Below are 13,391 nucleotides of genomic sequence, written 5' to 3'. Positions count from 1 at the left end.
GCAGTGACATTAGTCTATTCCGAGTATTGATCTATTGTACCACTCAAGCTTATCCACCCCCTTGCATCCTCCGTAACCTCTCTTCCGCAGCTCGTGCTCTCCTCTCACGCTCCAACCTCATCCTCATCTCAGGCGTCAAACCTCTCTCTTCAGCCTCCCTCCTCTCCTGTGGTGTCTTCTTGAGCCCCGCCGCCAAAGCATTTCCCTTCTGTTTTCGTCCTTCCGAAACCTTTGGACCTTCAACCTGTAATCGCTCCTCTTCAGCGCGCCGACGCTCAGCCTCCTTGTCACTGGCTTCCTTCTTTTCTCTCTCGTCACGCTTATCGGCTTCAGCCTTGGTCATGGCTGGCGGTACCTTTGCATCATCCCAGGACCATTTAGACTCTCCGAGCTCGGAGCGAGCGACCCGGAACGCATCCCGTGTTGAGCGTTCGCCAGCGAGTTCGAAAGGCGTCTTGCTATCATTGTTCTTTATTGTAGGATCTGCTCCACCGCGAACGAGAAGGCCAAGTACTAATGGTGCAGCGTTTTGAGCAGCGGCAAGATGGAGTGGTCGTGGTGCGTGGTGGTTTTGCTCTACAGGCTGAAATTCGAAATCGGCTGATACGTTGTTGTTCTTCAGGTATGAGAGTAGCGCAGGGACTTTCGACCTTCGCACAAACGCTTGGAGTTGAGAAGTGTGGAGTAAAGCCGTCTCTTCCTCTTCTGTCAACTTCGGTTTTGAGGGCTTTGTGCTCGTCTTTGTCGGAGTCGCTGACCCTGAGTCTTTTTTCTGTTCCTGCACAGGCTCGATCTCACGGACTTTTAGTCGCGTCAATTCGATGAAGGATCGCATAAGTTCATTCTGCGTCGCTCGCCGTGTGCTGAAGGGAAAGCCCCGAAGCCGAGTGTCATTATGCTTCAACACCTGTCCCTCGTAGGGGCCGAAGAGTGTTCTTCGATTTGTCATACCTGTTGCTCGGATGAACAACAACTCTGAGGTGTCGATAAGGGCTTTCCAGTCTTGGAGCAAGGTTCTCACATCCTCTACCAAAGCCTGTTCGTTATATCGTCGCAAACTCGAACCAGCCGAATGCGCAGCACCCTTCGCATTATCGTTGGCCGATTGAGAACCACCTTGCTTTCGTCGGGTTGTGTATCTATGGAAGGTCTTGTGAGCAAGCACCGTCGCTTCTCGATTCATGGTTGTGCCGTTCTTGTTGGGTCGTGGGGCGAGAGATACAACCATGGCCGCAAAGTGGCCACCTCCAATCATACAGAGAAAGATATGAGGACCCTTGTACGCGACCTCTGGTAAGGCGCCTTCCTTAGGAATCTTGGGCATGGATATAGGCTCAACCTGCTTCTTCTTCAACACCTCCACCAGATCCTGATTTCTTTGTTCTTCGCCCGTCAAGATTGCGCGGTACATGCCAAAGTAGGTCTTCTCTGGAAGCAGCGGAGAGCTAAACCATACCAGAGGTGGTTTACCGCGACCTGGCTTTCCTGCCGTTTCGTCCTCATCATCTACCGTCGAATCGTTTGCTTTATCAGCCAATCTCGCCTGCTTCTTCAACAGCGCAGTCAGTGTTGATTCTTGTCGACCATCTTCCTCGTCTTCTTCCGATTCGTCTGAATCCGAACCCGATAATGATTCGTCTAGGTTGCCAACGAGCTTCTCGAATTCTGTCTCTGACACGGGCTTTTGACCTCGCAATTTTTGCTTAAGATTGTAGTGGTGAAAGTCAGACTTGAGATGTCCCCGCTGGTCGATCACAGTTGTGAATGTGAGGCCACACAAAGAGCACGCTTGTGTTCCGACAAGATTCGTATCCGACGACGACGCGCTCTCAGAAGATTGTTTTGAGGATTCGGCGGCAGCGATAGCCTCGGCTTCGGCGTCTGTATCAGATTTGAGCACCAAAGTGTCCAAAACTTCGGCAGGCAGGTCATAGACTGGTTAACTCGTCAGTACCGACATCGAGACACGCTGATCCATGGCGGGGGAGGGGTATGAGATGGATACATACGATATAAGGGCCGCCGAAGAAGATCCTCGTTCGTCTTAGCCATGGCGACTGACGTACGTGGTTTCGTGCGTATAGAGAGCCTAGCGGGAGAATTGGAGTTGTACTGAACTGACGACTCTGTCGCGATATTTGAACTTTTTAACAGCCCAGCTGAGGCCAAGCGTCTGCGTCATAGCGATAGACTCTGCGCCCCACCAAAGCTTGAGTCAACCGGCCAGAAAAGGACCCCGCAAAGCCACAGAAATAGAGGCACCGCCTCAACCCTCACAGTGTGGTCACTGTTAGAAGTGGAGACATCTTCATGAGCTCTCTTGACAAGCTCCATCTCATTGGTCCAGAGCTCCCGTACTCATTAAGCTCTCCGCTAATGACACCCCTCCTCTACATATCCTCATCCCAAGCTCTCTCTCTCTCATGCAATTCTTCTTCAATCACATCAAACTATTCCTGCTGTGCAGTACCATTGTCCTCAATCTTTACCCCAGAACAATCAGACCCAACAATCAAGTGGAATTCACACTTCGCTGCAATTCTTTCGACAATCTTTGCTATTCTCCTCGTTGACTTCCCAAGTCTATTGCTCTCAAGCGTCACAATGGCTGCAGCCCTCGAATCTATTCTCAGCACTGTCTCCAAGATCGAACATGAGCTTGCTGCTCGCGAGGCCCTTGCGGCTGTTAACGACTCCAAGCTTGACACGGTCAAGAGTTCATTCAAGCACTTCTCCAAGACCAAATCTCAACTTGCTGGTAATGACCCGCAACGTCTGAAAGAGGTTATGCAGACTGAGCAACTCTTGCGTGCTGCTTGCCTTCCTAGAAGCCATCAGAGAGCCCATGCTGTCCAATTTCACGCCCAGGGACTGCCTAAAGAATTTATCGCTCGAAGGGTCAACTGGACTCAGCCTCTAACTCGTGCTGCGACTCGCGTCAAAGCTCGTCAAATATCCGACAAGCCCTTTTGCACCGACGCCCGACCTTCAGTCCCTACCATTGTTCAAGCCCGAGAGCTAGTCAAGTTCGTCAAGTCTTCTCCCCATGCCCGTCGCATGCCACTCTCTAAGATCGCTGCTACCCTCGGATTGGAAAGTTCAGATATTGCCATTCGTAATGCTCTCGGTCGTTACGGGTACAAGTTGTATCCGGCTGTTGTTCGACCTTACATTAACGAGGACACCCGAAAGCTCCGGCTTGAATTCGCTCTCACCCATGTCAATTGGACCATCGAGCAGTGGAACAAGGTTATCTTCACTGCAGAAGTCCGCATTCCCCTTACAGACGCACATGAACCCTTGGTCATTCGACAGTCAGAAGAGGAGTACCACCTTGACTGCATCAACGATGTGCCCGCCGAGCCCACTACCTGCAATGACAGTGAGCTGTTTTTTGCCCACTTCTCAGGTCTCACGGGCAAAGGCCCTCTCATTGCTTGGAGTCGCGATGCGGACAACAAATTCGGCCCCCTCAGTCCTGTGAATCACTACAAGGTCATCTTTCCAGGATTCTCCAAGTGGATTAACGATCAGCCTTCTGGATCTCGGTTTGCTATGCGTCCAGATATGTGTGCCCACGCTGCTGTTGCCGTCAAGGACGAGATGCGAGGGCGATTTATGCCCACTGAGCACTTCCCTCCTGCCTCACCCGACCTGAACCCCATCACCGAGATATTCAACTGGGTCAAGGCTAATCTCAAGGTTGACAAGGAACGCTCTCTTTACGGCGAGGTCGCCGAGTGGCGCATTCGACAAGTTGTGCGAGGCACCTGGAACAACATACCACAGGAGAATTTGAAAGCGCTCATTGAGAGCATGCCTCGCCGATGTCAAGCTGTCATCGACGCCAATGGGATGTATACCCGTGACTAGCGATAATAACCACGACCCATGAAACTACGATGAGATAAAAGAAACGCATTTATGCTGACGACCAAGGAAAGTCATGACGATACGACAACGAAAACGGCGATGACTGACGAGAGATTCCGGTTATGATTGGGCATCGATCGACAGGGTTGATGAAAGCGAGGCAAAGACTGAGTTTAGGTTTATGATACCCATATGTTTCAACAATGCTACACATTTATTCCAAGCATGCGTGCTGTGCATGTCCAACGATTATGTATTTCCTGTGATATCATCACCAGCACAAGGTTGGTCCAGCTGCGGTGTAGAGCAGCAAAGCTTACCCCGCACATCAGGGCTCCAGCTCGACGCTCCAGGCAGTTCATCGCCCTAAAACTTGGCACGCGAGCTTAAGCTTTATGCTACCGCCGCACCTTATCTTGGTCTGTCCATCCCTGTCGAGCTGTCCACCAATACATTTTGGTGTCAACGTCACTGCACATCATTTTCAGCTGCGAAAGTACAAATCCCCCGGTCTCACGTACATGCCCTTGTTTTTAGTTGCGTCAGTGGGTTCCTTGCCATACAGTGAATCAAGAATTGTTCCTTCCCCCGCCTGATGTGTAGTGTGACTAGTTGTATAAAAGGGAAGACCTCGTCCGCTTCTTGATCTTTCCATCTTCATACTCATCATCCTACAAACTACATACTACAACTTACAACTTTAAACTCCAAACTCAAGCTATCATCATGGATTTCGTCAAGAATCTCGCTGGTGGCAACAACAACGCCAACAACACCGAGGGCCAGCAAGCTCCTCCCGAGGCTGGCGGTAGCTTCATGGACAAGGTCAACGGAATGGCTGGCGGTGGCGCGCAGGGCGAGAAGAACGAGGATGGTCTTGACAAGGGTAATTATCCCCATTGACTTCCCAAGTATCTCCGTATTAACAACCGTTGCAGCCGTCGACTTTGTGCAGGAAAAGTTCCTCGGCGGAGGCGACCAGAGCAACGAGAACGCCGCTGAACAGGCCAAGGACGAGGCTATTTCCGATGCCATTCGCGACCAGTACAAGAGCGCCACAGGCAGCGATTTCCCCATCTCCGACAAGGACAAGAAATATGGAGCTTAAACTGGTGTCGAGGGTCACGCGAGCTCAGAGGCATGAGCAAAAACAAACAATGTACGATTAGATGACGACAGCACCTGAATGATCACGAACCCTATTATGTTCTAATGAGACAATCCCTTGCTTTTTGATGTGAATGCTACTTTAAGCTATCCCCTTTGTCAAGTTGCCTTTCCCTATTCACCATGGTGAGACATTGCCTTCCACTCATCACCTCGAGTCCATGCTGTCTTGATGCAGATCGCCACCAAAAAGTCTCACCAGCCAGCCACTGTACGCAGTCGGCATGAGGGCCATGTCCGAGTTGGAGGAACATCCCAATCCTCCGACTACCACGAATACCAGGCCTTTCAACCGCCCGACCTACTCCAGCATCTTCAACGATTTCATTCGCATGAAAACAACCGTCTGCAAATGATCAACTGCAAGAGGCAAGTTCTCGCTGGCAGCGAGGATTCGTGCTGTCTTGACGGCGCTCTTGATCTGTCGGCCATTCAGAGGCATGCTGGCCAGCTTCGCAATCGCATCGTTGTCTTCAGCCAACGCCTTGTCCTCTCTGATAAGAAAGTTGTACCATACCTTGGCTCGGGAGGCTGGCTCAAGATCCTGGAAGACAAATGAAAGGTCGATTCGTGACTCGAACGCGGGATCGATTGCAAGGTAGCGGTTCGTGGTGAGCATCATGATGCCCTTGTAGTATTCCAGGACGCGAAGGAAAACTAGGAAGCCATGTCAGACAGATTCACGAAAACCACAAGGAGTAACCTACTGGTAGTCATCTCGTTCTGTGTAAGATTGCTGCTGGTGCGCTTTTCAAGGAACACATCGGCTTCATCAAGTAATAGGATGGCATCCCAGCGGGCACAGCGATCAAGAGCAGTCTTGAGATTACTCTCCAGAGTCTTGGGATCCATCCCCAGGTCCGAAGTATCAACGCGGTAGAGAGGGCGCTTGAGATGTTCGGAGACTATGCTTCCATTAGCAAAGGGTCCATTGGTTGAAAACCACTGAAACGAACCAGATTCTGCAGTGAATGTCTTTCCCGTACCGGGGGGACCACACAAGAGCATGACAAGACCCTTTCCTGTGACCAATGTCAGTTCACGACTAACCATTGATGAGGAGAAGCAAACCCTTTCCATTGACAAAGTCGTCGAAATGCTGCAACTTTCCGTTATTTGCTGCACCTATAAATCCGACCAGGAGTCTCTTCTCTGCTTCATCGATGACGAGATTGTCAAAGGCGTGTGTGTTCCATTCAATGTCTCTGAGATCGTCGATCCGGGCCGTACCTAGCACAGGATCTTAGCATTTATGCATGAGTCTCTTCGTGTGTGTGAACTTACACCACGTCTTGTTTTCGATCGAGAAACACTTCACGGTTGAAACGGTCAACATAGCCTGCTCATCCGTGAGGCGCTTGGGATCCTCGACTTCTTCGTACTCCCAGTCGCTATCTTCCTGTGACTCTTGGTGGTCACTAGAAGTAGGGGCCTTGGAATATTGTCCGTTCCTGTACATTGCACTGCTGATTCGAAGACTGGACAGGGGGTCGGGGGAGCTACCCTGACGCCCATGTTGACCTGCCGCATCGACGATTACTCGTCCTGCGATCTATATTCCCTGTCAGTACAACAACTCCAAGCATATTTAGAAACCGTACCGCTTGAGTGGGGAGGCTTGGGATACTTGGGATGCTGGCTTGCCCCCAACCTGACTACTCGATTGTTAATATGTTTTTCTACATCAGAAGCTCACTGAGTTTCTTACTGCCTTAGCTTCACAATGAGTGTGCTCTTTCTTTAGAATACCGGGATAAAAGCGGTAATGAATGCCTCGTAGTGCTTCATACTTGCGGCCACGTTCGACGAGAGCAGCCTTCATGCTCTTGATGTCATCTTCTGAACAGGCCCATGCTGGTCGGACGCTGAGTTCGGAGATAGGCCGAATGTCGCCGAAGTAGGGCATAGAGAAGGTCGACTCGGCCGAGCGATACTCCTCTCCATCCTACTCAACTTGATCGACTGTAACTTCACCATACTTGTAAGACTGGCAAATGCCTGCGTCCATAGGAGAGCGGGAGTCAAAGAAGAGCTGACCAGGCTTGAAGACAAATTGAAGGTCACTGTAAGCAGCACATCCAGTCTTCATGATCTTCTTGACTCGGATGAGAGTATCTCGCAGTTTGCCCCTGAGTAAATCCGTGAATAGTTTCATGAACTTCTGGGTCTCGGAACCAGCATCGACATCTGCTAACTCGCACAATTGCTCCCAGTGATGAACCAAGCGGACAAACGGCTTTTGAAACTTGATAGTTTCATCTCTGGAACCCCACTCAAGAGGATCAGCAATCTCTCGTAGAATATCCTGCAGAATGGGATTGTTGATCCAGATGGTCCGAACCTCCCAGGTATTTTCCTCGGTTGGGTAGCGACCACAGACGATAGCATAAGTATCGCGAATCCGTTTAGCCTTGAGGACTAGCTCTTCTTCCTCGAGTTCAGGGCTCTTATCGGGGATCTCGTCGAGCCATTTGACCAACTGGCCAGATTTGTCGAATTCGGCAAAGGCATCTCTGACTTCGCAGATATGTCCAATTTCGCCAACTTGAACTAGATATTGTGGTTAGCCATCACTAGTATTGGACAATCTAAGGGAAATAAATAAGATACCTTCGCTGTCCTCACTGTCGGAGTCTTTGACCGAACAAGGACCATCATTCCAGCCCGTCGGATTCCCCGAGGACGACATGGTTAGGCAGTTGGAAGATGGCGAGATAATATTGAGCAAGAATCGATGAAAATTATTGGAGTTGAAGAGTTGTGTGGCTTTAAAAGAACAGAGAAGAAAACGGAACGAAGTCAGGGGTTTTAAGGCACAGAAGAGCCTGCAGTTGCGAGCAGTGTCGCTTGTGTGTGTCTGGTTCGTGAATCACTGCGGGCATTACCTAATAGGCACCCGGTTTCTTTTGGTTTTTTTATTTGCTTGAATTCTAAACAGATAAACTTGGAAAGGTTTGTCCCGAGCTCTCAAGAGTATGGCTGAATGGTTCCTGCAAGTGTGTGTGATGATGGCAAAGGTCAACTTCACCAAATATACCTGGGCATGGAGGAAACAGGCAAACATCTGAGGTCTTGAAGCATAACATATAAATGGTTTCAACTAATTAACAGAGATTCAAGACGACTGTAGGAGTTCCTATGAAATAGGCTCTGGATAGTTTGTGAACATCAAGCAATAGCGATTCTATAGGTATTTCACTGCCCTTTACAAACACTCGGGCCTTGTTTGATGGTATTGTCTAGGATATTTATGCATTATTAAACAGACTGTTTTATCAGACTTTGGCAACTGGTGACTCAAATCACAAGAATGGTCCCGGAGGGATTGTCAAACAAGAGGCAAACCGCATGACAAAAGCTCAACTGCATGACTTTGTGTAACAAAGCCGCTTAGCTTAGAAGAAGACGATAACAGATCAAATCTGGCCCCAAAGATCTCTTTACGCTTTGCCACGCCGTGGATGAGTTGCTTTGGCTTAGACTTACACCACGGTGGTCCGCATCCTGAATACAAGGTGACATCTGTTTGCCTGTGAGTACCACAAAAGGGATTATCCTCCGATCTGGTACAACGAGTCAGCATGACTTGGGCTAATGGTATGAATACAGTTTGCAGACGCAAATACTTTTGCAGTAAGCTTGACCTTGATGCTTACAAGTCGAGTCAACCTGTTGCCACTCCACCCCACCGCTTCAGCTATATCAGTCATACGCCGATCCAACAAGTGGAGTATCACAGCATGATGATCCCATGGAATCCGTATAAACCAATTATATCTTTCAAAGTAGCACAAATTGAGACTAGTCAAAGAATCATCCTGGCATTATGATCTAATTTGATCGTTAAAGTCGAGCCTTGTGGACTTCAATGTGAGACGAAGATAATAGACAAAACCAAGTGGATGCGAGGCACTACCAAGTTGGGGATGGAAGCAAATATCTATTGGCTTGTCCAAAAGATCTGCTGCTAGTCCTTACTTTGGTCGCTACTGTCAGGTCTTTCGGGTATTTCCTTCTTGGTCTCGCCGGCGGACGCTTTTCCGTCTTAGGCTGCTGCATATAATAGTAGTACCTGAGCTGACACTATTTAAGTGACCGCTCTCATGCTTCATCTCGCAACAAAACATCATCTCAACGACTATTACATTTTATTCTGCACTAAAATGACGCGCCGCAAAGAATCAGAAATCATAGACGATCTCCGCCAGACTGAGAGTGCCATCAAGAGAAAGCTCACTATTCGCCAATTCACAAAAGCCCTACGACGTGAAGACCGCTTCCAGCAAGCATGGGATGCTGTGGGAGGAGCTTCAGGACTGGCCCGTCTGATGGCCGAGTTCAGCATCCGAGACGTGCGTGATATGTGCAAGCGTCTGGGATCGACCGCTTCAGCTGAGAAGGCACAGCCCCAAAGGCGCGCTGCTCTTGGAGAGTTGGTCACGATACTCTACGAGGGGCGAGAAGATGACAGACCTCTCACTAGCTTCTATCAATACATAATTCCAGCCTGTAACCTTGAGCTGGTAAACAGGTACGAGAAGGATAGGAAGATTGAGTGGACGGCGCCACAGAACAAACGTCTCTTTCTAGGCCATCGAGAGCAACACGAGGATAAATTCCTCACTGAGATCTTCTGCAAGGACAAAGATATCAAGTTCTATCAGCATAGGAGACTCTTTCGCGGCAACATCGCTTTTTGCGAGAGGGTATTGACGACACTCCTCGCAAAAGAGGGTAAGGTTCATGTCCCATATGATTTGATAGATGAAGTGGCTATGCCAGTTCTCAAGCGCCTCCTCAAGAGCAGATACGACGACGAGAGGCGCATTAAATATCTCAGCCTCGTACTCGAATGTATCCAAAAACACGGAGAGATTTCCGGGCAGCTTGTTCTAAGACAAGGTGGCTTGCTTCAGTACACTGTCGATCGGTGGGCCAAGGCTGCCGATGGTAGTGAAAGCAAGAGACAGTATCAAGCTCGTTTGGTACAGGCGATCCAGCTATTGCCGAGCGAGAAACCACCCATCGACTTAGAAAGAATACGTCAAACTCTGTGGGTTTCTTGGGAGCTAGATATCGATGGCAGATATGACTTATTTCGCCTCTTCATCCAGCATCACACAAACTATAAAATCGACATCGAGAGCGACTCGGAACAAGACCTGGCCAGACTCAAGGATCTTCCTGAAAGAGCCTGGCCTTCAGATCTGTTCTTCATCATCAATTACAAGAAGTCACTACAGCTTTTTGAGAAGCTAGAAAGCCTATTTCCCAAGAACAACTTCGTCCAAGTTGCGAATCGGGCTGGAACAATACTCAATCAGTCGCAAGGACATATCAAACACAGCGGCTTCGGAGACGTCGAAATCGTAAGGGCGTTGCTGATCCGCAAATCGAACACACAAGATGAGCACCAGGGATGGCTTGGTCGTGCCATTGGCCTCGTAAATGAACGGAAAATGAACGCTCAACAGGCTCGCGAGGCTGTCGAGCGCGCATATTGGGCTAGAGCTGCCTTGAATCTCTGTATCGCTATTGGAGACCTACAGACTTTGAACGACACTATTATCTGGTCCCGGCGTTTCATCAAGGACTCGCTCACAAGCCATGGTTTGTTTAGTGTGAAAGTCTTCATGACGAAGGAGATTGAAGAAGTTCTGGGTGCCATGCCAGATGAACGTGTCAGCTCACCTGAAGCTATTGTGTCATTCACATCAGCCCTGCGCAAGAAAGACATCAAGTTTGCAAACCAGGTTCTCATCAATATTGTTGAGACTGTAACGCTCGCAGTCGGAGAACCTGGATTTAAAGCCCAGAATTGGACCTGGCTGTTCAACCTCGTCATGGTTGTAACAGGCCAACGTATGAGCAGATTGGAAATGTTCTTCAAGAACCTTGCAAAATGCTCAACGGCCGATCGTGAAAAGTGTGAAAGGGACATGATGGAGATCGTCTGGAAGCCAACAACGGATTTACTCATTGAAGCCGGAGCTATAGTTCGAAATCCGGCTTTGTCGACAGCACACGGCGGTTCGCTTTTCGACTCTCTTACCACTTCATCCAATCGCGAGTCTGTCAAGGGTAGCTACGTATATCGTTCACTTTCAAGGACATCTCTGTCGCCTCCTTTACTTGCAGAGCTGGCACGCTTCCTTATCGATAGGACAAGGGAACGACTGGGATCCGAAGCCATAAGTGCCCAGATGCACGATATCGTCTTCGTCATTGAGCGTCTGGCTTCTAGCGATCAGCCTTCACTAGCATGTCCCTTCATTCGTGACTTGGTTCTGGACAGTGAAGGCGCCAAAGAAAACTCGTCTTGGCACCGCCATCTTCTCAGCGTTGGCTTCCTCTCTGTGCTTCCAGCCAAGCCAGCAAAGGAAATGTTACACACAATGGCCAGTGCGATAAAGGAGAAGATGCGAGAACAAAATCAGAACACGGACGCTAAAGAACAGGCAGAAAGATCCAAGGAAACCACTGAGGGGGACGCATCAGCAGGTCCCAGGCCCTCTCAGGGGCCATCCATCAAGGTTACTACCGTCAAGATGCTCGCCCAGATCTTGCAGTACAACTTGTTCATGGATCCGTATTCAGCATGTGCAATTCTTGTTGGTCTCCTTGCGGAAGCACGACACATCGATATCCGAATCACCATCACCAACAGTCTCTTTGCAATCTTGGAGGAACCTACTTGCCCACCAAGTCTACGGAAACGCATCCTTGACGCACTTGGGGACTATATTGTTCCAGCAGCCGCACAGCTCAATGAGAGACGCGGGCTGACTGAAGCTGATTGGGTTGCTGCTTCAGCCCAGGAGGCTCCACTGCCTGAGATTGGCGATGAAACTCCCCTTCTCCAGCTCTTGATCTTGAAGGTTAGGGGACAAAGTTTGAGCGAAGAAGATAAAAAGAGGCTCGCATCACTCGTTATGGGCGCAGTTGAGAAATCTGCTGACAACAACACGCGCTGGATGAAACTCTTCTTGAGTAAAAACAACTTCTCTCTCGAGGAAGAGATTCCCCATCTCCCTGTTCATCTCACTACAGTATCTGCTCTTTATGGACAACTCCAACCCTACACACCTGTATCAGTCTTCCAAATGGTTCGCTCCGCCGCTCTCATCAATGTTGATCCCAGCCCTGGCATACAACGCATCACAAAGGCCATCCAAGAGGACCGGGATCTCGTCAACTCAAAGGCAGGCAGGCATTGGCTTTCGCAGTTTTCCAACCCCGGACGTGATTCGTTCAAGTTTGGAATCATGCTGTCTGCGGCCATGGTACAGCAGAGCGCTGCCGACCGAGAGCCCAAGCTGGCTGAAAATGGAGTGTCTTTGGAGATGCTTCAGTCGTTCGTGATCGAGTACATTGAGAGGCTGCTCAAGATTGGACAAGCCGACATGGTGATGACACTTGTCATGAGGCTTAGTGGCGCACGGTTTAAGGATCGACAAAACTGGAACGACTGGATGGAAAACTCTGTGCCCGTTATCAAAAAGATAATCTCCAAGACAGAGGAAGTTCAAGAAAGTATCCGCAGTAAGGAAACAGAGCCTCGCAGGCTGCCCAGCGTGTTTCAGATGAAACTAAAAACGATACCTGTGCCCTTGTCCGATGGAACATATGAAGAAAATAAGGCATTCACAGAAGAGCTTTACAAGCTCATCGGGGACCTCGGAAGCCGCCAATATCACCCGTACCATATGGACTTCCAGAAGCTCAAGGAGGAGTTTGATTACTGGTCCCTCACACAGTCATTCGGCCGTTTTGCACTCATTTTGGCAGAATTGCAGGACTATGATCTTGCTTCCACAGAACAGCCAACACTCAAGGACTATCTCTGTTGGGAGATCATTGGTCATATACTCACTAAGGCAAAGGATCCAAAGGATGAAAATGTCGTTGAAGATGTCAGACTGTTGATGCGGAGGTGGGAAACCTGTGAAGATGAAGCAATGAGGACAATGGGGATGAAGTTCAAAGGATTGCTGAAGGATGCCGATAAGACATGGTATAAATGAGTGAGACTGGACATTCAGTTACGAAAGTATGAGATGAACCTCAATCGATGATCACTTCCTACTGAGCACAAAAAAACAGGCATAAGCTCAAAAGATGGCGGTTATGGAGCAGCGTGGCCCTGAATCATCTAGCTACCTCATGAGGGCAGATAATGTTAAAGTGAGGTCTTGAACAACTCTGTATATTGATTCTTATAGTTACCTATATGACAAACTTTTGAAATAATCGCAATGTATTTTCGAGTACAAATCGTTCAGGAACAAGTCATTGCATTTGGGTATGTTGCTATAATAATAGGAGCTACAATATTACCATACCATTTCACG

At 49.0% G+C, this 13,391-nt stretch overlaps 5 protein-coding genes across 5 annotated transcripts; 3 read left to right on the top strand and 2 right to left on the bottom strand.

Moving 5' to 3' along the window:
• Positions 1-49: 49 nt before the first annotated feature.
• On the bottom strand, positions 50-2,052 carry FMAN_08753 (uncharacterized protein; the record flags this gene model as incomplete). The annotated part of the gene is made up of 2 exons (XM_041829518.1): positions 50-1,935; positions 2,010-2,052. 2 exons carry the CDS (start codon positions 2,050-2,052, stop codon positions 50-52), a joined length of 1,929 nt encoding a protein of 642 aa, XP_041680273.1.
• Positions 2,053-2,604: 552 nt separating this feature from the next.
• FMAN_08752 (uncharacterized protein) lies at positions 2,605-3,873 on the top strand (the record flags this gene model as incomplete). The annotated part of the gene is made up of 1 exon (XM_041829517.1): positions 2,605-3,873. The coding sequence occupies one exon, from the start codon at positions 2,605-2,607 to the stop codon at positions 3,871-3,873; it is 1,269 nt and encodes a 422-aa protein (XP_041680272.1).
• Positions 3,874-4,599: 726 nt separating this feature from the next.
• FMAN_08751 (uncharacterized protein) lies at positions 4,600-4,981 on the top strand (the record flags this gene model as incomplete). The annotated part of the gene is made up of 2 exons (XM_041829516.1): positions 4,600-4,759; positions 4,812-4,981. 2 exons carry the CDS (start codon positions 4,600-4,602, stop codon positions 4,979-4,981), a joined length of 330 nt encoding a protein of 109 aa, XP_041680271.1.
• Positions 4,982-5,341: 360 nt separating this feature from the next.
• On the bottom strand, positions 5,342-7,729 carry FMAN_08750 (uncharacterized protein; the record flags this gene model as incomplete). The annotated part of the gene is made up of 8 exons (XM_041829515.1): positions 5,342-5,697; positions 5,748-6,062; positions 6,112-6,270; positions 6,325-6,592; positions 6,642-6,695; positions 6,749-6,985; positions 7,043-7,590; positions 7,651-7,729. 8 exons carry the CDS (start codon positions 7,727-7,729, stop codon positions 5,342-5,344), a joined length of 2,016 nt encoding a protein of 671 aa, XP_041680270.1.
• A 1,474-nt stretch (positions 7,730-9,203) lies between these two features.
• On the top strand, positions 9,204-13,064 carry FMAN_08749 (uncharacterized protein; the record flags this gene model as incomplete). Its single annotated transcript, XM_041829514.1, has 1 exon — positions 9,204-13,064. One exon carries the CDS (start codon positions 9,204-9,206, stop codon positions 13,062-13,064), a length of 3,861 nt encoding a protein of 1,286 aa, XP_041680269.1.
• Positions 13,065-13,391: the final 327 nt, after the last annotated feature.

Source organism: Fusarium mangiferae (assembly GCF_900044065.1).
Source record: "Fusarium mangiferae strain MRC7560 genome assembly, contig: FMAN_scaffold004, whole genome shotgun sequence".
Taxonomy (NCBI): domain Eukaryota; kingdom Fungi; phylum Ascomycota; class Sordariomycetes; order Hypocreales; family Nectriaceae; genus Fusarium; species Fusarium mangiferae.
This window is presented reverse-complemented; position numbering and strand designations above follow the sequence as displayed.